The sequence below is a fragment of the Orbicella franksi genome, chromosome 11 (genome assembly GCF_964199315.1).
Source record: "Orbicella franksi chromosome 11, jaOrbFran1.1, whole genome shotgun sequence".
Taxonomy (NCBI): Eukaryota; Metazoa; Cnidaria; class Anthozoa; order Scleractinia; family Merulinidae; genus Orbicella; species Orbicella franksi.
In genome coordinates, this window is record NC_138155.1 from 22044419 (window position 1) to 22070567 (window position 26149).

The 26149-nt window shown below is 40.9% G+C and overlaps 2 protein-coding genes across 2 annotated transcripts in view; both read right to left on the reverse strand.

Annotated features, from left to right (window-relative positions):
* Nucleotides 1-1598: 1598 nt before the first annotated feature.
* Nucleotides 1599-20959, reverse strand: LOC145460185 (uncharacterized). The gene is made up of 16 exons (XM_081444926.1): nucleotides 20904-20959; nucleotides 19636-19788; nucleotides 19437-19528; nucleotides 18580-18826; nucleotides 15880-15968; nucleotides 14940-15180; nucleotides 14652-14761; nucleotides 12920-13175; nucleotides 11737-11819; nucleotides 10738-10975; nucleotides 8993-9029; nucleotides 7956-8464; nucleotides 7161-7375; nucleotides 6649-6733; nucleotides 5681-6126; nucleotides 1599-5270 (listed from the first exon to the last, which is right to left on the reverse strand). Exons 2-16 carry the CDS (start codon nucleotides 19721-19723, stop codon nucleotides 5145-5147), a joined length of 2862 nt encoding a protein of 953 aa, XP_081301052.1. The 5' UTR covers nucleotides 19724-19788; nucleotides 20904-20959; the 3' UTR covers nucleotides 1599-5144.
* Nucleotides 20960-20974: 15 nt separating this feature from the next.
* LOC145460176 (protocadherin Fat 4-like) overlaps nucleotides 20975-26149 on the reverse strand; it is a 44500-nt gene continuing 39325 nt past the window's right edge. The window contains exons 31-35 of the mRNA XM_081444911.1: nucleotides 25715-25875; nucleotides 24770-24849; nucleotides 24493-24545; nucleotides 24318-24363; nucleotides 20975-23752 (exon numbers count right to left, since the gene is read on the reverse strand). Coding sequence (XP_081301037.1) covers nucleotides 23508-23752; nucleotides 24318-24363; nucleotides 24493-24545; nucleotides 24770-24849; nucleotides 25715-25875 — 585 coding nt within the window. The 3' untranslated portion in view covers nucleotides 20975-23507. The remainder of the gene's footprint in view (nucleotides 23753-24317; nucleotides 24364-24492; nucleotides 24546-24769; nucleotides 24850-25714; nucleotides 25876-26149) is intronic.

The following is a 26149-nucleotide window of genomic DNA, read 5'->3' on the forward strand; positions in this document are numbered from 1 at the left end:
AAGGCCTCTCCACATTCAGAACTGAAAATTTAACACGCCATGTCGTCTTTATTTCAACTTGTAAGCTAACACGTTCCCCACCGAAAAATTCGAAAGTTTTCAAAAGCACTTTCAAAACTCTGAATTTTGTAACTTCTCTCAAACATTGCGCAGAGAGGTTTAAATACCGCGAACAAAACAAAACAAACTGCTTTCCCAGTCGGATTTCGACTTGTAACGAACTCGAAGCGAAGAGCTAATGCACGTGTTCAAACTTCGGCGACATAATGTCACTTTTTTATAGCTTTCTTGCCAAAATTAAAGCAATATTCTCCGTAAGCAAAGCTTACCTTCAGTTGAGCAAGATTAAAGACTTTTTCCAAACTTCCAGCTCTTCTTCTTCAAGTATCTTCTTGCGTAAAGAGTTCCAACTCGCCTTCACAAGGACGACACGTCTTCACACATCAACGAACAACATGGTTTGACGCAGATTCTACAATTTGTCATGAATATGGATTAGAAACTCAAACCAATGGCTGACAAATAAGCCAAATAATTGACACAGATTTTCTTTGCACACTTTTAACTAGAGAATCAAAAACTTTAAGAAAGGCGAGAAAGAAACAATGTATATGCTAACTACTTTTTCTTTATAAGTTCGATTGTTTTTTGTTTGAAAAAAAATGTGCGCGGAATGCGAAAAAGGGTGAAACGAACTGTACCACAGTGAAAGCAATTCGGAAATTTTTTTTTTTACTACGAGTCATTAATATTGTAATCATGACATATTTTAAAAGAGTTCAGAGAGAGAATAAACGTCGGTCTGTTTAGAATAACTTTGGTCATGTATATGACCACGGCGAGGTCTGGTTATTTGAACTTTTATGTAACTGGCCCAAAATATCCTATCAAAAAAATAAAACCCGCTTGCCTTCGGTTAGCTGACATCGCAACTCTCACCTAGCTATTTACCCTGGTAAAATTTTAAGAAAACGGGCCAGCATGGAAGGCGAGTAAATTGGCGGCAGTTAGATCAGAGATGTGGAGAAAAAGACTGCCCCAAAAACGTCCGTAAGCTGAACAATATGAAAACAGTGGGAAACGTTTGTATGTCAGATGCAAATTCAAAGCGATGATAAAGCTTGTAGCTATAGAAGGCGGTTAAGCCGGCAAGGCAGTATGTGCAAGTTTTACTAGAAACTAAGAAACAGAAGAAATGACTGTTAAACTTCTTACGACAATTACAAGAGACACAACCTTCTTCCCAGGGTCTTTCTTCTTCGCACTTTCCTGGGGGGAGAGCCCCCTATCTCTCTCGCCCAAGGGGCGGGAGAGAGAGAGAGACCCTGGGAAGGAGGTTGCAAGGGACATTTTTATAGTTTTGTCTGTAATCTCTCAAAATGCAAAAATCACTGGATTATAAATATTCACCACCCATGTCGCGTCAACTGGCTGGAGTCTCTATTAAATGGACGTTCTAACCCCCCCCCCCCCCCCCATTTCCACTCCTTTCCAACATTTCGGTTGATTTTCCATAGATAAAAAAGCAATATCATTTCATGTGTATTTTACACATTGAAAAAAGATATCTGTTAGAGGAAGTAATATCACCGTGAAAGAAAGACAGGAGTTTAAGAAAAGTACAATAAAATGAGACGTTTATACGAACCTTGACTTCGTGTCCTTAAGCAAGATGGACGAAATTCCCTTGCAAAGGATTGAGCCACTCCGTATATCACTTTAAAGACGTAATCAGAAGTAACGCCGTGCGCCCCAGCGCGTTCTCCGAGTGGCTTGTTGTGCGTTTCCTAGTCTATCTATTCCTCCGTGTATTCCCTACTGATCCGTTTATTCGTCATTTCCCCTTTCCTCGCAAATTCGTTCCCTAGGCTCCTGCTGCTGTGCTCTACGTGAGTTCCCCCGGTATGTTTCACCATGTCCAGTTACCTTTAGAGCGTTTAACTGGGTTTGTTCCTTTAAATTAATATTTAATTCGTGCTTTCCCTGTGAGATCCTCGGGTGATCCCAGTGTATTCCTCGCGTGTTGTGTTGCCGTTTCCCAGATTGACGACTTGGTCCGTACATGTTTATTTTTTGGCTTATGTATGATTCGTTTATATAAAAGCTCATCTAGCAGTCTAACGAAGCTCCCTCAGTTCAGCTCTCGAACTTAAATTCAGTTGGTAGCCCTGGAGGGATATAGCTGCCATATTGGATTTTTGTAAAAATGCCCTCGCCCAACCTAGAACCTAGGCACTGCCCGCTGACTGACTGGTAACGTCACCAATTTATGATGTCACAGAATGACCAGAGTCACGCTAGGCATCTGCGCTCAATACTAACTGAGCGCCCTGCTATAGGGACTGGGCACCATTCACCTAAAGTACGAAGAGCTGAAAAATAATCCACCTTACTGCGCCTTTCAATAACATGCGGACTCTAAAATTCGAAGCTCAACCGAGAAATGCGTTTTTCGCTACCGTCAATCAAACGTTCGGCGGCTCATCCCAGCTTCCGACTACTGCCGAGCGCGCGGTAGTCAAATCGTTGAGCGCAGTTCAGACAGCGAAACAGTGCTCGGCAGTAGTCGGAAGCTAGGAGGATCCGCCGAGAATTTAATTGACGGTGGTGAAAAACGCATTTGTCGGCATGTCATTGAAGGGCGCAGTAATCATAATTCTAACTACCATGTTAATTCTAACCATCTATGAATTGATCGTTCCAGGCGCTATTTTTCTACGGTATCGGGCACTAAATTTGCTTTCACTATCTCGAGCGAGGGCGCTTTGCAGAGGAGGCGCTAACAAGACTAAAGCCTTGGTGACGAGGCTCGTATGTATTTCTTTACTCTCAGAAAGATCGGAACGTAAAACAGCAATTTACTAAGCAACAATAAGAGGTTTTCATAGCTGTGGCAGCGCTTTATTAGAAACTAGAAGAGGGAGTTAATGGAGCATGGACGCTTATTGAAAAGATAACAGGACACTCTAGGGGGAGCCAGCGTTAATTAGAAAGGAGGTGCATATTGGAAGGAAGGTGCTACATCGAATAAAAACACTACAAGAAAAGTTGTCTTCAAGTGTCGCATTTTTATTGTCCTTGTTGTTCTAGAACCTTGAAAAATGCAGTCCGGGTTATTTCATGATTCCCAAACGTTATTGATACAAAACGCTAACTCTATATTCCTAAACGCACGTTTCCCGTGTGCAAAAAAAGAAATATGAAGTTAGAAGAATGACTGGAGAGTGAACGCTTAAAATTATAACAATCATCGACAAAAAGGCAGTACACCCAACAAAGCTACTGTTAGCCTCGTCTTCAGGCTGCTCAGAAGGGCCCAGGAACGAGGCCTAACTAACAGCTTTGCTGCTCATCAAACCATAGTTAGAAGATGATGAAACTAATCAGGCGACTTTGCGCCAGGCGAAATCTATATTACATGAGGACGAAAATGCATTTTATAAATGTATTAATGAAAGTGAGAGTTAATTAAAACGACGGCTGTAAAGGGAGCTATAAGCTTTATAAAGCTAGAATATTATCAAACTTAAGCATACTCTATCCCACACAGGCCTCATTGAGAGCTGTATAAAATGGTACGTACGTGACACTAACTTACATTACAGTCACGCAACACTGCGTTTGTAACAGTGTTGAGTGATGGCCCAAGAAGTAAACTTCGAACTCACGGTTATGTACAAGGAGAATATGTTTACGTGACACAGTGTTGTGTTCTGGGTCATAAAAACAACACTTGGACAAGCGTTACTTGGACAAAAGAGTAAGTGTTTGCGTGACAGCTCCAAGTAGTAAATAACAACAGTGATTAGCTTACGATTTCTACTTGAAATAAAAACACAGTTACTCACGAAAGGCCCTAGCAAGAACAGTATCTTATCACCAAGAAAAACGTGTCCATAAATAGCCGTATATAGAAATTACACTGCAATGCTAGAGTGCACTATTTGTCTATTCCACTTACTGCTAGACGAATGTGAACGAAGAGCACAAGTCGAGACAAAAAAAAAAAAAACAAGACTGTGAATAGCTTGGCACAGGCTGCGAGATAAAAGCCTTCTTTTCCCAAAGTTTGTTCGGCGAAAAGCGCAGAAAAGAAAAAAAATAACAGGAAAAAGATAGACACGTGGATAAACAAACGGGAGTAAACCTTTTACGCGCTCTTCGTCCACAACGAACAGAAGGGAACAAGGGCATACTTCAAGTTATCTAATTCTAACAATGATCAACAGAAAATATAAAAACCTTTAAGTTGCGATCAGATCGTATAGTTTCAACACGCTAAGTCTCCTTCACGCTTCATAAAACGTCAATAGGTAACGCTTACTACAAGTATTAAAATAGTTTCGAGTAATAAGTTTGCAAATTTCATATTTCTTCAGCAGTTCATAACTCTCATGAGAACAGAGCAAGCAGGCAAAACTGATGAGGCGTCAAATATACAGCACTAAGGTAAACCAGAGGACAAACCAGAGAACCTTTCACGGCCAGACGTGAGTTACTGGTTACGACGGATAATTCAATCCACTGAAGATATGTCAACCCTTAAAATAACTGGACACAGAACACTCGCCCCAGGCCTTCCCCACCAAATGTTTCACCACAGCAACTACCACTCAATTTGAGCAGCGTAAATGTTAACCGGCAAAGTACTTTTTATTCCCAGCTTAAAAAAATGCAACCCCGAGTACCGCCGACTGTAGGAAGGTAGCTTCAGGTTCATCCTCCGTTCCTAGAACCCAGAGTCTTGTCTCCTGGTGAGTTTTGTAGCTGCAGTTACACGAAAATCGAACATTAAATATATGGGGAATAAAAACCAGACAGTGCTAAATCCTCCCGTAGTTCGCCAATGCATTGATCCAATCCAAAGTGTTTCTCAGATGTTTTAAAGTTGAATGGCCAATCAGGAAAGAAACTGGCTACCCTCTATAAGTTGCAAGCTTTGAAGTTTTGAGGGCCACTTCCTGTTAAAGGCAAACTTGCTGGCCGGAAGTTGAGCATAGCGGGCTCAGTTTAACCGACTCTTAGAATCGATATTCCCGCAATGAAACACTCTTGATTTAGCATACAGCTCTTCAGTACCGCTCTGTGAAGGGCTGGAAGCAGGAACCTTTGTCTGTGACTAGCAAGGCGGATATCAGTTACTGTTATCGATCTTTCTTTCTCAGTTTCTGTACAGTGAAGTGAAGTTTAATGGCGGGCCCTAGTGTAACCCCAAGACACTTGTGAATCTCGTCAAGGGAGAGTAACGTTAAAGCTCGTCCGTCGATTTCCTGTGATTAAAAGAAAAACATAATATCATTATAATGGTAGTCGAACTCCACTTTGGATATCGCTCGTTTACCCTTCTAGAGGCTCCTAGAAGTTATTTAACAGAGTTCTCCACAAGCACCGGCGATCGATTCAAATCACCGTAAAGTAATCCTGCGCGTGCCGGCTACTTGAGAGATTTTTCAAGACACAAAATGTACTTGAGAAAAAATCTTAAAGTTCTGTTGCTTTTTTCATAACCTCTCCAAGCTGAAAACAATCAAAATTTGGTTGACAACTTGAAAATCAGAGAAGAATCAAGATGTTTTAAACCTCCTTCTCATGTGTTGCGTGACAGTCCGTGCTACTCTTAGCTCATTTATAGTTAATGGTTTATACTTCATGTAACATAACATGATGTTTCACTAGTTACCTGTCTCAAGAAGTCCCCTGCAAACTTGTAACAGTCCGTTGTCTTAATAAAATCTACAACTTCGCTAACGCTCCATTGTGTTATGTGTTTCGTTGAACGCGACGCTGGGAGAACAGGTGATTCCGCTCGTTCCGGCGATCCCGCGGTTTCGGGTAATCTCGCGATTTCTGGTGATCCCGCGGGTTCGGGTCTTGAGGGCGCCGGAGGGGCTTTTTTCGCCACAGCAGCAGCTTTGGGGGCTTTCCCAGTTTTCGCGGGATGTCCCGTTGATTTATTGTTCTTTTGAGAATGTGTCCTCGCGGGAGGACCCGCGGGTTGGCTATCTTCTTTAGGGACAACCTTTTTAGGTGACGCTGGTTTGTTGTTTTCAAGTGGGGTAGCTTTGCTTGGCGTTTGTGTAGATTCGTTGGTCTTCCGGGATGTTGAACTCGGTGGTGAAAGAGGAACTGAAAAACAAACAAATAAACAAACAGTAAACAAGTCCACTTAAGTGAAATATTCCTTCTATGCTAGTGTGGCTCGATCGCCAGCCGCTGTTAGGGAAATTGAACCAAAGAAACCCACCGAGCCAAAGCTGATTCCAGTATCTGTAACATAACGTGAATCGGAGTATTGCTACTCTCCCCAGGATCGGATGTTAGTCCATCAGAGAACGACACCCCCCCCCCCCCCCGCCCATCTCAGCAGTTTACTAGGTTTGCTCAACAGTTTGCATGGGTGTCCAGAGGCACTGTCAGAGTAGAGTGTCTTGCCTAGGAATCGAACACGATCAACCTAGTCAGCACTTAGATCGGGAATCCAACGAGCTAAACATTTTTCCACCACGCCACTAAATAATCTGATCACCCACAACTCATAGCTTGCTACCGCAATCACGAGTTAAAAATGAAATATTTCTTAGCTCAATCTAGAGTACTTATTCTATTTCACTCCTAAGTCATCAAATTTTTCGACTGAAAGACTCTTACCTTTCTTGGCATCACAGTGTACACAAAGCGCCACTTTATTCAAGCTGATGAGATTCTCGCATAAGGAGAGCTTGGTTTTAAGAGTCTACGAGAAAGTTGAAAACACAGAAAAAGAACGTAGTTACGCCACAAAAATGGAGGAAAAGCCTCAAGCTACTGAATAAGGAATCAATCAACACCACTTCCACTCTCAGCGGTGTTGCTAAGCAATATTGTACACGTGTCACATATCTCGGATTCTCCTAGCCTAGATAATAAACGGTTTAGCGTGGCAAACGCGCGATACGCGAGGGAGCGCGTGGAATCCGAGAAAAAATTGCATCGCCTTTCGCGATCTGTCTTGCTAAACCACCTGTTCTAATATCTGGAACATGATCGAAAATCTTGGTATCAAGCTTTGTTTCTGTACATAAAACAATCTCGACATTCTTTAATGTTCAGTGACTCGTTCACTGAACTGTGTATCTTCAACAATAATAATAAAAAAACAACGCGAAATACAAAAAAATTACCTTTAGGATAGAAGCGATTGTCATCTTATCTGTCTCAGAAGCGAGCAGCTTGAGAACTTCTTTAGACGAGTGAGCGCTCAACACAATTTGTTCAACAAGTTGTCTCAAGACAATGTTCGGACCAGCCGGACCAATGACTGAAGGTATACCAGCTATCTTAGCTTGCTTTAGAAATGGACCAGGCTCACAAGATTTCTTCACGTAAATACAGATTCCTGAGAAAGAAAGATAAACCGCAACATGTTAAGTACAGACGATGTACTATACTCTATAAAACTCGAGGTTTACACTCCAAGTGTAAAATTACAGTTGTAAGAGGGAAGTTGCCACTAACGTGAACAGCTTTTCTAAGCATCTAGAAAAGGTGCCTGTAGCTGATTCCTACAAAGAATACAGGGGCAAACTTAATTTTCGAAATTATCTGCCATAACAACGTAAATTAAGGTTCAGTAGTTTCTGATATGTTTTAGTGTGTTCAACCTTTGAAGAAAAACCATTGGAAATTAAAGATAAAAAAGGCCTGTTTTCCTGATTGTCTGAGTCATATGCACAAGATCTGGACAAAACCCGTAATATATTTCGCGCATATCCGCATTCTAAATCGCCCTACCTTAAAATAACAGTGTATGTTTTCATATAGCAAATGTGGGCTTTAGCTTACTTGAATGTATTTGAAGATAACAGGAGGTGAAGTAGCTGTTTTTATTTTCGTCTCAGGCGTTCACGACAAATCCCTTACATGCAATTCTCATTCATGTCTGGAAGATCACTACCATACACTTCATGCACGCATACCTGAACCGTCTGTGGCCGGAGTTGTTTTCGTGCTTACAGGTTTGGTGACCTTTGGACCCTCTTCGTCATCCTCTGTTAAATCAATCACAGCTTCGACTTTCTTTTTATCCCCATTCTCGCCATCTTCACTAGGGTCGTCCAACTGGGTCCCATAATCCCGAGGGACGAGGGTCGAGGGCCTCAGATCGTACTTGCCTTTTGGAGTGGCCGGGGCCTTTTTTGTGGGTACGTCATCTTTCTCCTCTTTGACCGCAACAAGGTCCATTTGAGCTTCTGCTGGAGTGTCCTCTTTGTGGACGCTTGGGCTTTGTGAGTGATTTGTAACCTGTGTATTTGTTGCGCTGAGTGCATTTGATACCGGCGTTGTGTTGATTGAGCTCGTTAAGGTGTCTGTAGCATTTGAGGTACCTATATCATTAGTTCTGCTTGATAAAGTGTTTGTAACGCTTGGTGTGGCTGCAGCGCTGGTATCCGAAGTTGTTTTCTTGCTCTCTCTTTGTCTTGTAGTTCTATGAGAGATCAACATGGACTCAGCCTACCCATTACAAGAATCTTTCTCAGTATGTTTGCTTTGCGTCCGAGTTTTGTCTCCTCAAGAGTCAAATACTTGACTAAGCCGAAGCTCAACTAGTTTCCCTTAATCCACACTACGCCGGAGAAATTTGAAAACACCATTTTGGATTTGTGTTTGAGGAAAACTCGGTCAAGGAAATCACGTGATTATCGTGACGTCATCGTTTTAAAAGAGCTCTGTTTTCAAAATGTTTTCCATCCACACTTAAACGCACAGCTGGTGTTTTCAAATTCCTCCGGTTTGAAGAGCGTTTTCGAAAGGCTCCGTTTTCATAGTGGATTAGTGTGGACGGGGATTCGGCCGAGGGCGGGAGATGAATGACATTTCAGGTTAGGTTAGCGAAGTCTTCTCATCTCCTTCTAATTCCACAGTTTACGTTGGAAAGTAACGAAACTCAGAACTGATAGAATTGTTTACATATTGTACGCAATAACTAAGTTAAAAATTAACGTAGTTTCAATACCTCAATGAAGCAAGACGCCTGTTTTCTTCAACAGGACCTGAGAAAATGAAGGTACATGAATCATAAGAATACACAGTCATAGATAAACATATCACACCAGTTACAAAACGCTTCCCAGTGGTATACCATAGAATATACCACGAATCACTTGTATTTTCTTAGAATACAAACAAGCCTTTGATGTTAAACCATGCCATAGAGAAAAAAAAATGGATAAATTTTTTGGAAGTTGAGGTAACTTTGAAGTAATGGAACAAGTGTGTCGTGCACACGTAAACCAAATAGGGAACATCTTGAAAAAGTTAGGGACCGTTCATTTTTTATGAGGGAGGGGGGGCTGGTGGGATTTGGGAAGCACCATTTAAAAATTGCATGACCCCCCCTCAGCTTACCAATTTTTTCACATGGCCCCCCCCCTTATAGCGGTCATTTTTTGGGATGACCCCCCCCCCCCAAAAAAAAAAAAATTGAACAAACAATATTTAGATTTCAACTTTTTTAATATTTCTCTATTATCCCCCTACTTCACGTTTTGTGCTCACTGTGAAGACGATATTTACAATCCCTATACTACGTACAGAGAGCTGTTGTTTGAAAAACAAATCAAAAGAAAGAGAAGTCAATTTCGGATCTCCTAGTTATGGCTTGCCCTGAGCGTGTGGCATTTGGCCTCTCATTGGCATCTCCCTCATCTGAATTGATGAATGCCCACAGTTTTGTAAAACAGATCAAATGTATAGAAGCTAAGTTGACGAAGGTCACGCAGGACATGGAAGCACTAGAAAATAAGAACAATTATAACAGCATATTCAAGGGCATACTCAAACAGCACATCAACAAAAGGAGAAGGAAAAAAGAAAACCGCAGAAAGTCAAATGAAAGAAAGAGGAAGCGGACTGAAAACAACGTCCAACGAGTTTATGGAATCTGTGTTGGAAACCCGCTAGGAAATGATCTTCCACAATGCCTTGTGTACCCTCCTAGAACGGCCGTCCCGGAAGAGTGTATTAAAGTTGAGGATGTTGCCGCGTCGTTATTTAGAAGAGATGGGCCATACATCGCACAGCTCTTGGAAGGGAATTATTTCACTAATGCTGCAAGAAGCAGAATCACCACCAACCTTGAGCAGGAAGTCAGAGATTATGTTTACACCTTCATGTACCCTGAAGAGTACACTCTGACGGAAAGCATTGCTGCTTCTTGCAGCATCGGTGAAAGAGACTCCCATAGCAGCACAAGCGGCGACGAAGAACTCGACGACAGCGAAGATGAAGACGAGTGCCAGTGAAAGTTGCATTCGAAAATAACAGTGTTAAATACTTCTTTTCAGTAGCTACAAATGCTTTTTGTCGCCAAACGTTTTTTTAAAGCAGAAGGAAAGTTTGTAATAAATTTGTATCCTGCCTTCTATGTTTATTCTACAGCATTTTTTTTGATATTCAAACATTATGCCATTTTAAAGTTTTACTAAAATATTTCACGTGACCCCCCTTTTTCCCTTATTTTTTTGGGATGGCCCCCCCTCGAAAGCCTTTTTTTTTCGCATGGCCCCCCCCCCCAAATCCCACCAGCCCCCCCTACCTGATAAAAAATGAACGGTCCCTTAGTTTAAAAATTTCAGTTTTTCAATACTCCCCAACTTTCACCATCTTTGTGTTTAAATTAAGATTATACTTTTTGCTTTTCTATCTTTAGAGCAAATTATATGCTAAGGTAACTTAACACATCACAAGTAACATTCTTACGTTGTATTCGTGGGGTCAGAAGGGGGTGCCCATTCATACTGCACCAACCGACTGGGTACAGGTCATACGACTCCACATCATAAATGTGTTCCACTGAATCGTTTTTATAGCCATCCAGTAAAACCCACATTGTCCGTCCGACCACCTGGGTGACTGTCGCTACTGTCATGGTGCTTGGGTCCGTTTGGTCCACTGCTTCCAACTTCATACCGATATCAAACTCATGGGATGGAACTTCCTAAATAAGAAAACAAAAGACAAAGAACCATCTCAGATATTCATTGGTGAACATAGAAGTGAAGTTTGACTAACACTCTTAGAATTACAATAAGGCTCCAAAGTTCTATCACTACAAAAATTAAAATTATAAATTACCCAGTTTAAACTTGACAGTTTTTTGTCCTGGAATACCTTCAAAAACCAATCTCTTTTTTGCTGCCATTTCATTCTCAAAGTTTCAATTTGTGACCGACAAATTGTGAGGTGCAAAGGGTCAATAAGCTCATGAGCCCACAAGGTCAGCAACAGGGAATTCCTTTGACGGCCAAGGCAAACATAGCCCTCCCTGTAACTCCAGATGTTACTGTACTGTATTTCCCCATTTGTCCCAGAGCCTTCATTGGAGCCACGGTTTGACACATACTCTCCCACTCAAATATAAAGTACTCTGCAATTTAGCTCAGGGATTTTGCTTGTCCATTTCTCCTTCAAAACTCTTTTAAAACATTCCAGAACTATTCTACAGTGGCAGTGAACCTAAAATCTAATGTTGAGCCAATATTGAACCTAAATGTATATTACACATACAGTGGGATTCTGATTTCTCCAACCCTAGATTTTTTGAACGTCCCAAAAACTCAAATCTAAATTTAGTTTCCCTCCCCTCAGTTGAACACTGTAATTATACCCCCAATTTCTTGAACTACCTGACTTTAACTAAAAAAAGATTGGGTTTTTACTCTGTATTTAAAAGCTGTATGACAAGGATAAAGTCATTACCAAGTTGAACAGCGAGTCAGGGGCTGCTGATGAGTTTGACCATTCAAGGTAAGTTGGCCAGTGGAAAGGATGGACAAGATATCCTGACAAAAAAAACAAAAAAAAAAAACACTTTCACTGCATTGAAAGTATCATCAATTAGAATATGATCAAGTACAACTTTTGAATTTAGTTTTTTTATGTGACAGCAGAGCTCTGACAGTGCGAAGGGGCACCAAGTGGAGCCCCATACTCATAGAAATCCGTGAATTACTTTTCTCATGGTAAAAATGGCTGGCAGTATTGCTTGTGGGTGCGTATGCACAATGACAACGACAGCAGAGTCATGCAAGATGGAGGCCATACTCCAGCTAATAGGTTGACAGAGACATGCGGCCTTCGTTTATAGCGTCCTTTGATATTGGACATCCATGTTATGATCAATTGACATCTGTCAAAACAAGGTATCTGCTAACCAGTATCACATGACCATATTGCAGGCTCAAGCTTAGGTCTCATTGAGGTCACTTATTTTTTTGAAGTTGACCGCTGACCAAGTGCTGGTTTTCAATTGGATCATGGGCTCATGTTCTTAACTTGTTGTAATCAGGGCTGGGCTGTTCGGAAGGTGGTTAACGCTAACCTAGGATTAAAAGGTAACCAAAGAAATAATTTTTTCTTGCATACAAATGTTTTTCACAGCTTGTTTTGTGTAGTTTGAGATTATTCAAACTCAAAACAGAAGGCCAAACAATATCCAGAAAACGTCACCGCAAAGTTACAAAACTCAAATCAAAATTCTCGCTTATCCTGGGTTACAATGTAGCTTAATCAGGCTCTGAAAAACCCAGCCCAGGAGCTCCACTTTTAGGCTTAGCTAAATCTATGTATTAATCAAAAACACAAGCACTAGGGTTTAAAAAGTTGACCTCATACTCCAATCTGAAGGTCCCTGACCACCCAATTCATATTAGTAAACACATGCACATAAGAAACTGGCAGAAACACAGAGAGACAGAGAAACTACTACACATATAATTTTTAGTTATGAATAAACAGAGAAATCTAAAAGAAGTCAGACTAACGAAACTGAAAGCACGATCTTTGTACTGCCAATCTACAGGGACCATCTGTATGGTTTAAGTTTTCTTGCAATGTATTATAACTGTGTATCATCACAAAGAAAATATAAACAGCACCCTACCTGGGGGAGGGGTCAGCTGAATGTTATTCTTCTTACACCAGCCCACAGGGAAGATATTCCGAGAGTTAGAACTGCACCAAATGGATGGTCGGCTCCCATCACCACAAGTGATCATGCTGTCAATTTCAACTTGGAAGAAGTACTCGCTCGTAACTTTGGAAACAGTAGCAGCACAGATGGATGAGGGATCATTTGGATTGACAGCTTCAAGCTTTAATCCTGTTGTAAAGCCGTGAGGTCTTGGTAAACTGCTTGACTGAAATGTTAACAGATTCAAACAGTTAGTTCCACATACATGTACAGTTACGTCATAATACCACAGCCCCTAAAGTGCAGTTAAAATAATAATTGTCATTTTTAATTGTCAAATAAGAGAGGAAAATGCAATTAAGTTATAAAAAACTGAAAAGGGGTTAGCGGTCTTAACTTGTGTAAGCATATTATTTAAGAGTACCACAAGTTGCGGGAGAAGTCTGATGAAAGTCAATTCCGAGAAAAATGACAAAAGGCAATCAGTGTTTCCACCAGGATGCGCCTTTACGGGAATCCCGTGTTACAATCAGAAATGGCCCCCAGAAAAACGAAAAAAGGGCCAATTTGGCCCTTTTGTTTTACAAGACTGCAGGCTTAATACAGGCATAACATTTCAAAAGCCATCCCAGGGCTTGAAATTGTGATCGATATGGTCGCCAATGCAACTAACATTTCATCCTTGGTGACCAAAAATTCTGGTTTAGTCACCATATTAATACGGCATAATGGCAACTACATTTCTCTGTGTTGACAATCAATAACGGTTATTTTCTCACACGTTATGTTCTTTTAAAAAATCATATTGAAAGATCTTTGCTTCTAAAACATTCAACATAAGAAAAGAAGTCAATCCATCCTTTTGCTTTCCTGTATTGATTCTTCTCACATCAGAAAACTTCCAAATGGCTGACCGTGTTTGAAATCACCCTATAATGCATTGCAAACCCTTGATCATTGACTGCGTCATGTATGCCTAAGGATTGTTCTCTTGTAATGCATAGATCCTTCATACTAGTACACTGTATCTGATTCAAAAGAAACGTTATTGAGTAGAAATGCTTCAAAAAGCACTTACTATTAAATTTTATCATAGATCCTGATAAACGGCTTTACTTTCCTTGGTACCCTGATGCATTTTTTCCTTCTGTAGCTTCCAATTTATTGGCCCCTTTCCTAAAAAATAGGGCCCTAAAAAGATCTTCAGGGGCCACTTTGGCCCTCAAGTAAAATTTTCTGGCTGAAAGACTGGACAATTACACTGTTAAGTATCAGACTCTTAACCCTGTGAGCTCTAAATTACAATGTACATGTATTTTTCCAATTTAATTAATAAACCCTTGTATCCACGTATGATAAACTAATTGAAAGCTTGCGATCTGTGTATTCCAAAAAATCTCCTTAAGAACACTGATGAAGTGATAGCTTTGACCAAAGTTGGTTGAAAAAGAGAAAATGAATCTATACATCTAAGACCACAAACCTCAAGGCATGGTGACTCATATTATGTATAGCAGAGGTTCACTATTTTATACACTCAAAGACTAGAGCACTATAAAAATTTATGCGTTAGTTACTGTATCCAACAAAACCAAATTTAGTGAAGTCGCAAGCCCACAAAGACTCTCCCAAGCTGAAAGAGTTAGAGTTATGCAGGTATATATAAAATTATTAACAACACAGGGTAGAACATAAAACAAACCTTGTTCAGTGCTTGGTTGAGTGATTCATCTTCGTTAGTCAAATTGCAAACACCAAGAAGTCTTCCTCGAATTTGTGCCCAGTCCTTATTTGGATACTTGGCTTTCAGCTCTTTGATACAAGAGAACAATAATTATATTTTTTTAAACAATGCATGTAATACATGTAAGATCACACAATTTCCTGACGTTCAGCCACTGCCTGATAGTGTGGCCTACATCACTGAGACAGAAACAAAAGAAACAAATAGACAAGCTCATTCAATTTCCTTTGTTTCGTTTTTACTCACCAAGAGGGATATTGAGTCTCAGTTTGTTTTTCTTGCCCCATCCAAGCTGATGAACATTATCTGACAAGAAGTAAGCCCACACATCACTGGCTTCATCTTCAGAGCCTTCAAGACGTAATCTGAGCCTCAATCCATAGGCGTCGACCACAGACACAACCCAATAACTGAGAGGGTCGTCTTTCTGCAGTAGTTCTAACTTGAGTCCAGGCTTGAGCTTGTTTTCATCATCAGGATCTGATCTCTGAAAGAACGTTAACCAAGAGGCTGGTTTTGATATTTGTACAGCAATTTGAACCCTGCTCTGAGGCAATCTATCTAACATGGATGCCCTCTTTAGTAACACAGCCCCACACAAGGTTAAACTACATGTATTTATGTCCATGTTAGGCTAAGTGGTCCATACGGTCGGAGCTTATCCTGGTTTCCATAGCAGTAATCAACTAGGAGTTTTTCTACTCCCTCATGGATGGGATGCTAGTCCATCGCAGGGTTACCCCCCAGCATTAAGTTCGCTGGTACCCATTTATAAACCTGAGTGGAGTGAGGCACTGTCAGGGTAAACACAACTTACATGTAGTGGCCCTGGCCACGGCTCGACCCTGGACCTCTTGATCCACAGTCCAGGGGACAAACCATTAGGCCACTGTGCCCCTCACTCCCTTACATGCCAGGCCAAGTTAGGATTTTGCTACATCAAAATTGGCCTACTGTACACAACACAAGTACTTGTGCATTTGTATGCCCAGTAAGAACATTGGAAAATATTTTTTGTCTCTATCAAAATGAGTCAAGCCATTAAATAACCATGAATTGACCAATGAGGTACAGTATACAGTTAAGTGACCACTGGGAGGAAAATCACTTTAACAAAAAATGTCGTAAAATCCCGGAAGGGTGTGGTGGGGGGGGGGGGGGCGCAGTATTTAGGTTGGTTACCTACCCTGTGGAACAGATGCACTGGGGCACACACAGCTCCTTTAAGATCTTGTTTGAGAAACTTGGCCCAGTTTGACTCCTTGTGTCTGATGGCTGTAACAATGGTACAGATATGTAAGTGTTCACAGGAAGACAAGTCAGGGAGGAGGAGGAAGGTCACAATGTGGCTAAATTTTATTAAGGCTAGGTTAGACTCCAGCCAATACTGGTTAGCAATAGTTTGGGGCAGCCATGCTCTTTGGCGACTCCTACAGGTTTTGCAGAACTTTAATTTTTGTTTTGTGTTCCAGTTGTGTGAGGGCATGTGGTTACTTTATGCTTCAGTCATCAAAATGGGGCAAAATATCTATCACTGCAACAAGATTTCTTGACCAAATGGGCACAAAATCACATCCAGGGACTTGTCATTGCACCTTGTTACAAGGAAGAGTTGCAAGATAAGTTTCTTGTTAAAAAAGTAAATGATCAAGAAGTGGAAGGTTCAATTTTATGCATACATTAACATGTTTGGAAGAAGGTTCTATGCCAATAAAGTTGCTTGGAGTACCTTGGTTATACTGCAACAAAAGTGCAGAGAATCCTGAACAACAAACACCCAGGGAAAGGTGTACTCTGTTATGTCACCTCTACAGGGGAAAACCACTGGATAGGGTATATGTATGGTTTTGGGCCTCATTGTCCAGAACAGGTCGTTCTAGGTATATAATTTCAGGCAAGTCTGCCCTTAAAAGGGTATAGTTGCATTATTGCTGTCATTCCAGTGTTTCGGCCAAAGCGCGCCATTGCGGAAATCCCGCGTTGCAATCAGAGATGGCCCCCAGAAAAACGAAGCAAGGGCCAATTTGGCCCTTTCCTTTTACAAGACTACAGGCTTAACCAGGTGTAGTATTTTAAAAGCCATCCCAGGGCTCGAAATTGCGACCGATACAGTCACCAAAGAAACTAACATTCCATCTTTGGCGACCAAAATTCTGCAAAAATTCTGGTTTAGTCACCATAATGGCGACTACATTTCTCTGTGTTGATGATCAATCCGGTTATTTTGTCACACATTATGTCCTTCTAAACAATCACATTGAAAGATCTTTCTTTCTAAAACATTCAATATAAGAGAAGAAGTCAATCCATCCTTTTGCTCTGCTGTATTGATTATCTTACATCGGAAAACTTCCAAGTTTGAAATCACCCTATAATGCATTGCAAACCCTTGATCATCGACTGTGTCATGTATGCCTAAGGACTGTTCTCTTGTAATGCACGGAGCATACTAGTATCTGATTCAAAAGAAATTTGTCGAGTAGAAACACATCAAAAAGCACCTACGATTAAATTTTATCCTAGATCCTAATAAACTGCTTTATTTTCCTTGGTACCCTGACGCATTTTTCCTTCTGTAGCTTTCAATTTATTGGCCCCTTTCCTAAAAAATTGGCCCCTAAAAAAGGTCTTCAGGGGCCACTTTGGCCCTCAAGAAAAATTTTCTGGCTGAAACACTGCATTCAATATGGTTCATACAGTTCTACGCAATCTGACATGGAAGACATTGGCCGATATTTGACAGGTTATCAGTCAACAGCAGATAATTTTTTAGGACCAGAAAATACTAATTGCATGATTTTCAGTATCTGTTGATTCCAACTACAGTGTAGGTCTTTGTCCTAAATAGGGTCATGGAATAGAGGGCATTTTCCTATATAAGTTATGTACCGTATTTACCCGTGTATTAGTCGATCCCGTGTATAAGTCGACCCCCAATTTTTGAGGCCAAAAACTAGATTTTCTTAATTTCCAGGTAAGAATTTCTTGGAAAACTTATCTTGTATTTCTTAAAATTATCTTTCAGCTACCACAGATATGTAAACAAATCACAGCATGTTTCAATGCGCAGTTTTAAAGCTTATTATGGCACGTACACGAGCGTTTTACCCAGTTTAGCAACACATGTGCATGCAGACTTTTCGATGATAATTTTTGTAAAATGCTCACAAAAATCAAACGTAAGGATTTCAAACAAGCCTTTTTAAGTGTGAAGAGATTAAAAGTGGCTTTATAAGACAGGCAAAACACCAAAGAAGCTCACGACTTTCAGAACGACGCCATAAACAAAGTGCAAAGCGTGTGTTGGGAACTTGGTAGTCAAGCCTTGAAATCGGTCAAGTACTGGTACAGAAGTCCTTGCACTCGTATCCTGCCAGGTTACCAAGCAGAGAAGTTCCAAGCGCGAAAGATATTTTCTCCGAGCGGCTTTACTACAGCTTTATTTAAAGGAAAAATATTGGTTCTTTATGACAAAATTGAGCCAGTGAGTGTCTACAAGATCCAGGTTAAAATTTAACGAATAAATGTTGATGCATTTTAACTTGAAGCTCTGATATGGAGAGACAGATCGCTAAGCGAACGTACATTGTAAACTGTGCTGCCGCTTATCACATGTTTGTTAACATTGAAAGACAATTATTATGCTAATTATTTGACTGGCGCTTGGATCTCAAGTTTTGAACCATGTATAAGTCGAGGGTGAATTTTTGGACTGATTTTTAGGTCTTGAAAGGTCGACTTATACACGGGAAAATACGGTACTTAAAATTGTCTCTGTTTTAAACTGGTCAGGGTTTCAAACCCCTGGCAGCACCTTTATACCCAACCAAGGGTCAAGTGTCCCTTCCCCCAGGGGAACACACAGTGAAGATCTTTAATCTCCTACCTGCTGGAGGGATAAGTATGGTGTTATTTCGTGCACACCACCCAATAGGCTGAAGATCATCTGACGCTGCATCACACCAGAAGTCTCCACTGCGATCATCCTCATAGCCATCATAGCGCAGAAGCAGCAGTGGACCAGATGCCATGACAACAGTCGCCACCCAGTACGTGTCAGTCTCAAGTGATGTACGATCCATACATTCCAGTTTCATTCCTGGAACGAAGCCTTGGACTTTTGTGTCTTGCACCTGCAAGGTTAAAAGAGTCCATAATTATTTGTTTGTGTATCATACAGAAGAATCTATCATAAAGGGACATGCTTCGGATCAGAAAAGAATCTGCTTAGGAAGGGTGTCCACTAATGAAAGGTTGACTGTAGTTTTATACGAATTTCACAGGTTCTTCTGTATGTGTATGTGTATGTGTTACACAGTAAGTAAATCACAGAAATGTGTATTCCCTAGTGTTGAAGAAGGTAGCTTTATTGTTGGGGAAGGCGGCCGATTTTGCTGTTTCTAAAGAATCAACTGAATAGCTCAGCAGTCAGTAACCATCCAAAATCATGAAGATGACAGAGGTGCATTTCATTAGTAACCAGCAACTGTACTTTTGGCAACCCTGATTGTAGTAATCATTTAACGTACAGTTGCACTCTCCCAATAATAAATTATTTGCACTCAGTTATGTCAATTTCCCTGTTATTTCAAACTCAAAGCCATTTTCCCTGGATTTACCCCCCAGTCAATTTACTACAGTACTTTGAACTCCCCCTATCTCCATCTATTCTTCATTTCCCGAGAGTTTGAAATAGTGCAGTTCAACTGTAGTCCCCAAACAAATAGTGTTGAAAGCACTTACATGTTTAAATGTTTCTTTAGGAACAGCCTTAGCATGACACTTTTTTAGATACTCTTCCCAAGAAAAGAGCTCTTCGTCTTCCTCCTCAGATCCTGTTGAACCATCATAGATTTGTTGTTTCACTTCTGGGTAGTAACAAAATAGCACAGAAATCACATTTGAACAGGACATGAATCATTGCTTAAGTCACAATGTATACCTGATCCATTTCGCACAGATTTTTTGACATTCCTAACTGCTTCCTCAATACTCTTCTTTCGTTTACGAGTGCTAAGATCTTTATCCATTTTTAGCTCATCCTACTAAAGTTCTTGTCTCACTTTCCCATGATCAAAGCTTATTGAAGATGTACCTGCAATAACAATTTAAAATATCACTTGATTTTAATTTATCAGTGGAAAGGATTTTGTAATTAAATTCTCATTTGCCCTGAATGTTCAAATATAATTCATTAATCCAAAGCAAGTCAACTGGAAATAACTATTCAGCAGAGTGCTTTTTATTTTAGTTATTTAATCTTTCTTTTGGGTTGGTACATTTTGCTGACCCCCCAGCACATGGACTAACAAGATGGACCTGGTACATGAACTACTTGAATGAACCACCAATGGACTAATCTAAATGTAAACCCCTAATGTCTATGTTCCAATTTTCTAGGAATAATTTTTAAACGTCATCGCTTCTGCATGCATTGCGTGCCGTTTATTTTATTTGGAAACGCAAGAGCTTATCTGCATATTAAACTTCAATTGAGGAGATTTTATCATCTAAAGGCCTCGAAAGCAAAAGCCATCGAAACGACTCAAATCCAAACTGTGATTAACAAGGTTAAGTTAATTAACCTGCACTAATAAAACGAACAGGTACAATAAATATCGAGAGCATCTCAGGCTTTACAGTGTAAGTGAAGACTTAAAAACACAAATCAAAACTTCCTCAACCCAGACCGCTGACTTTTCAGAGTTCGTCCTCCAATATAAATTGAAGGTTATGATTCACAACTTTGATGACAATAAGGAAAGAAATTTGATTTTGCGTACAGGTTTTCGCGGCTAATGACCTAAGTTGGTTTGACAATTTTTAAACTGACGCGCAGCGTGTTCGGTTGATATACTCATCAGTTCGATTCGACTTCAGCCAAAAAAGTGCATAATACTTTTGCTGTAATCGCTAAACAGCAACCGATCTGGAACAAAAATTGAAAGTAGGAGGTTGAATTCAACACCATCTTTCCGATCTGCATGAATAACAAGGCAGGTAATCTAAATAACTTGGATTTCAGATCTCAATTTTGGCCTTGTTTACAACCGATCATGGTCAACATTTTTGCATGATACAAATCATTGCATACACGCTCAAAATCGTTTCGCTCCTATTTTCGCCGCTTGAATGCAACGATTCTTGATCGGTGCTTCTATTTTAAGAATATTCGAAACAATTTTGGAAGATATTTTGAGGAAAACTTACCGCATAAATCCAAGATTCCCAGCCCTTGTCGTGAACGCTTTCCCCGCCGATTCTCGAAGCTCACAAAGCGTCTCAGTTGACCCGCAGGCGTGGTTGCATAGCCGTACTCATTTCCAGGTTCTCCCGGATCAATCCAAGAGAAAATGAGAGGATCCTCATTTTTAACTCGTGAATTGTGTAAGCAAGTTTACGAGTTCTGGTCGTAGCTCAGATTATGCAAATAAGGACTGGTCGATCGTCTGATAACTTTTCGCAATTCCACCGTTTTTTGGGTCGTATATATCATTTGACATCGCTCGGACAAAGTTAAACCGCGAGCAGGCTCTGCACAGGAAAAGAAAGAAGCACAAGAAAAGGGAAAAAGAGACCGCCCGCATCACTTAGAAATCTGAACGAAACGTCAAAGAAACCCCGCTAAGCAACTTGTCCAAAGTCAGTCGATCAGCTCGCAACCGATATGGTTGTAAACATGTTGTGCACGAGATCTGTGTCAAGCTAGTGGATATGGCTGGCGATGGCTGATGCAGACCCGGACGCAGACTCTCCAAAGAAAATATATGAAAAGGAAGAAAACCTAAGTCAGAAATCCGAACAACTATTGCAAATGTTGTAAAGCCTCGCTGAAAACCGTGGAAGGCTGTTTCCACAGGAAATGTGTTTCTATCATCCGCCAAGAAGGGTTTCGATGGCGACTTGTTATCATATCTGCTTTAAAACAAGAAGAACAACCAAGTAAAAAAAATTCAATCTGTCAGAGTCTGTAAAGCGTGCCCAGGTAAAGTAAGAAAGAGGCGAGAAGGATTTCATCATGAATAGTAATCAATACCGTAAAGCACAACTGCTGCCAAATTTTGGTAGAGCGATGAGCAATTGACTTTCAGGAAATGCAGTCGTTGCTCGACCACTTTTTGGTCGTGAGCCAAACATTAGATGAAATTACACCGTCCTCAACTCCGTCTTCGTTAAATTAGCAGCTGATGCAGCTGAGAGACCCAGGTTTCTGGCCTCTGAAATCTGGTCATCGCACTCTGTATTAAAAGCCAGACAACTAACACGATAGACACATCCTATAATACTAATCTATGATGCAAATTTAACTGTTTTCTGCAAGTAAGCCCTGCGCTCTCTCCTCCACTGAGGTCGGGCGTTCGTTATCTAATCCGCTGTATGACGTGAGTGCAGCCGCAAAGTTGACTGGATCAATCGAGCAGCTCCCGCACTCTTGAACCCTCTGCGCTTGCACTCACATCTCTCAGAGGATTCTCCATGTCTCAAAATCACCATGAGCCTCTGCGGAGGAGAAGGAGCTCTACTGACTATCAGTACTTGCAACGTTTTTCTGCGAAATTAAAAATTGATCGCCGTCTCTGTCTCTCTCTCTTTCTCCCCTGCGGAGGAGAGAGTGCTCTACCGATCATAAGTTTTTGTAACATTTTTCGGCGAAATTAAAAAGTGATCGCCGTCTCTGTTAGAAAAGTAAAGAACTCGGTGAAGGTGTAGTTCTTGAAGTACTTGTAATTTCCACAGCTCTTGCAGTTCGTTTACGGAGAACGCATAGCATTTCATGCAATGAAATTATGTTGGAACTGTTTTGTACAAGATTTTGCAACACAAAATCATGAGCGATTGTCAGTCTCAGAACTGTTTATTTGTCAGTCACTCTCTTTTTACAGCGGGTTCTCACTTGACATTTATAATATATTAAACAAAATTCCTTTCTTAAAGGGAATAACGTGATCGACAACCCCTTCTATCTTCGTTTCGCGAAGTACTGAGAAAATTCACACATTTATGGTCACAGATAAAAGCAAAGGAAAGTTTTAAATTGCCTTCACCTTAGCCTGCGAGCAGGCTCACGTTGGAGCACAAGCGCGCGCGGCGCAGCTGCGAGCGCGTAATGGAGCGGCCACTCGCGCGTGTGACCCAAAGGTGAGCCTGCTCGCAGCCTACCCTCATCTCTGTTATACTTGTTATAGAGCACACTGTTCATAGGAAAACGAGTTTTATGTGAACGTTGATTTTCCAGAAATTCTTTGACGCATGGATTGATCAAGAATGAGGATTTTTGTATGTGTGTATGCATTCTGCCAATTATCTGTGGTTATCTTAGCTAGCACAAAAGGGCATATGGCCGATAAGAAAACGTTAAGTTAAACTTTTTACCCTAATTATCACACCATCTGTCCACCATCCCTAGTTATTTCACACCATTCGTCCAAGGAAAAGGTTTTGTATAAAAAGAATTGAGCAGGTATTTAAACACGTCTCAATTTGGCGGGAACAACGTGGTAGCAGTGGTCACTTTATCTAAGAGTTTCTGCACCGCTTGGATTCTAAATTTAATATAAATTAATTCTAAAACAATGAAACACTTCTATAAATTTTTCTATCCTCTAAGCTTGTGAATAATCATGAAAGGTTTTCACTGTATGAATATTATGGGCCTGCCATTTCTTGAAAGACCAGCTAACTAGATACCAGTTTGATTAAGGCACCAGGCATCCATGACGGATATTACATCGAACTGGAATGGTGTTCAGTGATAACACTAATTAATTAGCGTGACACCGGATCACGTAATTTTGCGACAAATTGTCACGCAATCTATGAACGCCCCTCTGGCGTCCCTGGTAACTGAAGACGGCTGCCTCTGTTATCACGCTCGTGCACTGTCAATATTGACGCACGGGGTGGAGGTACGTCCTGAACTCTATGATGCGACTCTCCAAGCCTCGACTGCACGTTACGGTTACCATAAACGGACTGGGGACCATTTCTATCATCGCGAATGTCTTGGAGCCACATGCGCTCGCCTGTTGTTTTGTTGAAGAGATAAACCTTTCCTGTCACTGTGAAGGAAAGGATGGGGAATTAGAAAAGAGCTGAATTAAAAACTCGCCTTTTGTCTAAGATCGAGAGGCTAACTGCTTCTCTCAACGCCTTCACAGCCAGGCTTATTGATGGTGGGGTTTTTCGGTGGGTTTATAACGATACGAGACAACTTCATCGGCTGACCCAGGCGTCTTTTTAAGGTTGGAACCCCTCAAAGTGTTCCGGCTCTTCGGCCCTTAAATTGATGTAGGCCGCGCGGGAGCCTTAGGATTAGACCCTCTACATCCGCGCTCTGAACTTATGTCCCAGGGGGCTTATAAACTCGGGGGGACTTCCATATAAACCCCGTCCTTTTTATAGGGAAGTTCCCTCCCCGGGCTTATAAAGGCTTAAAAAAACGGTTGGCAATGAGTTGATTAAGATCCAGGCCATGATTAACAACATGTTGATATTGATATTAGCAACATACTCTGGTAAGCTGCTCATTGGCTATTTTTTTTCTAGCACAGTGTTCTGCCGGGTTGTCGGACTTATGTACAGGAAGGGAGCTAGTTATTAGATTACTTTTTAGCTTCAAGATACCTGGATCAACGGCTCTTCCATCGAATCGTTTTCCATTTGGAGCAGTCTGAGTTCAGGAAAAACAAACAAACAAACAAACAAAAAAAAAAGCAGTTATGGTCAGTATAACAAGTATTGTTTCACAAAGCAAGCATGACTAGAAGTCTTGAAAGAAACTAGAAAAAAAAATCCTTACGATTTGATCGTCCGTCATTAAAGGGGCTACCATCTTGTTTTGCTTAACCTTGCCTACAGACAGAAAGCAATGTTTAGTTCGAGTTAGCAGGGCTGAGTTAGTTTAGTATCGAACACATTGACACATTGACACACTGATCATCAGTTATTGAAGTTCAGTAACACAGTCGTATTTTGGGGGGGGGGGTGGGGGTGGGGGATGGAGGGTGATCAAAAAGCGCTGCTTCGCAGAGTATTGTTCGTACAATGTTTGCTTGATTCATTAAGGACGCACTAACCTTGGTAGAAGGCAACTTCTCCATCAGTTAGGCCTCTCTTTGGCCTTAAATGAGGTTCACGTGATTCTATCATCCGTCGTCTGCAAGCCAAGACAAACAGGCAACAACGTCAGAATAATTTCTTGTACTAAAATATTATGGTAACGAAACTTAACTTTCTACGACCGCGATACTATCAGCAAGGTAGCCAGCTTTATGCATTCTTCTAGCTGCTCTGCATTTAAAATTTCAGGCTAGATTGGCAAGTTTGCCTGCAACAATCCATTTAAATTTTCCTGATTCCCGAGAAAGCATCACTCAGTTCTCAGTTTGTTCACCTTTTTGGCGTTTTTCTAATTTGGTAATCTAGTTTTTTATATTACCACATAATTGAAGGCAATTTTAAACTTAACAAAAGAAAACTTAACTCATGGTAGCATAGCTGCTTTATTACAGTTCATATAAACGTCACTAAGCAAGATGAAGCATTGCAACAAATCCGTCTGGCTGTGGGCCAGTGTAGATTCCAAGGGTCCTAGGAGTGTTTTTTATCCGCGAACGGTGCGAGCACAAAAGAACGCGGTATGGACGAGAACGCGGTACGGGAAGGCGTCTTGCCTCACACTCCCTGGCTGATTTCGATTGACGACAGACAGTCAGCAGTCTAACATTAATTTCAGCCTTCAGCATCGGTGAATATTTCATCACTTGCCGTTGAAAAATAAGAAATTTGTTCCGACCTCGTCCGCTATTTGATGACCATTTTGCACTATACGTGTTTTTACGAACTAATTTGTAGAAACTGGGCCATGACTGGGCAAAAATTACAGCGAGAAAGCTGAAGGAAGCGGATTAGCTGACAAATCAACCTGGAACAAAGGATTCATCATTTTGACCTAGAATGCAACATATAGGAAAAATTGTCCATCAAAATAGAAACTGATAACTATCGCATTTTTGACTTACTTTTTCTTTGCACGCTTTCTCCAGATAACAACAGCAACAATCGCTAGTATCACAGCCAGACATCCAGCCACAATAGTTATGATTCCAACAGTTGTCTTGAAGAAAGGTATTGGTGGAGGGACAGTCGGTTTGGTGGCCTTCACAGAACGAATCTTGAACACCTGGTTGAAATCAAGTTTATTTTCTTCTAAGTATAGTTCAATTTAGCTTGCAACAGTTTCGCATCAAACCTGAGAATTTTAAAGAATCCTGCGCGCCACGATTGGCTGCGGTTTCATATTTCTCGCGCTTAAATGTTTTCCCGCTCTTGGCATCAGCTAAAGTTTTCCTGCGTTTGGCACCGGTGACATATTTTCGCGCACCTTGCACAAGTCACATGTTTTCCCGCACTTGGCATATGTTAAATGTTTTCCCGCACTTGGCATAAGCTAAAGT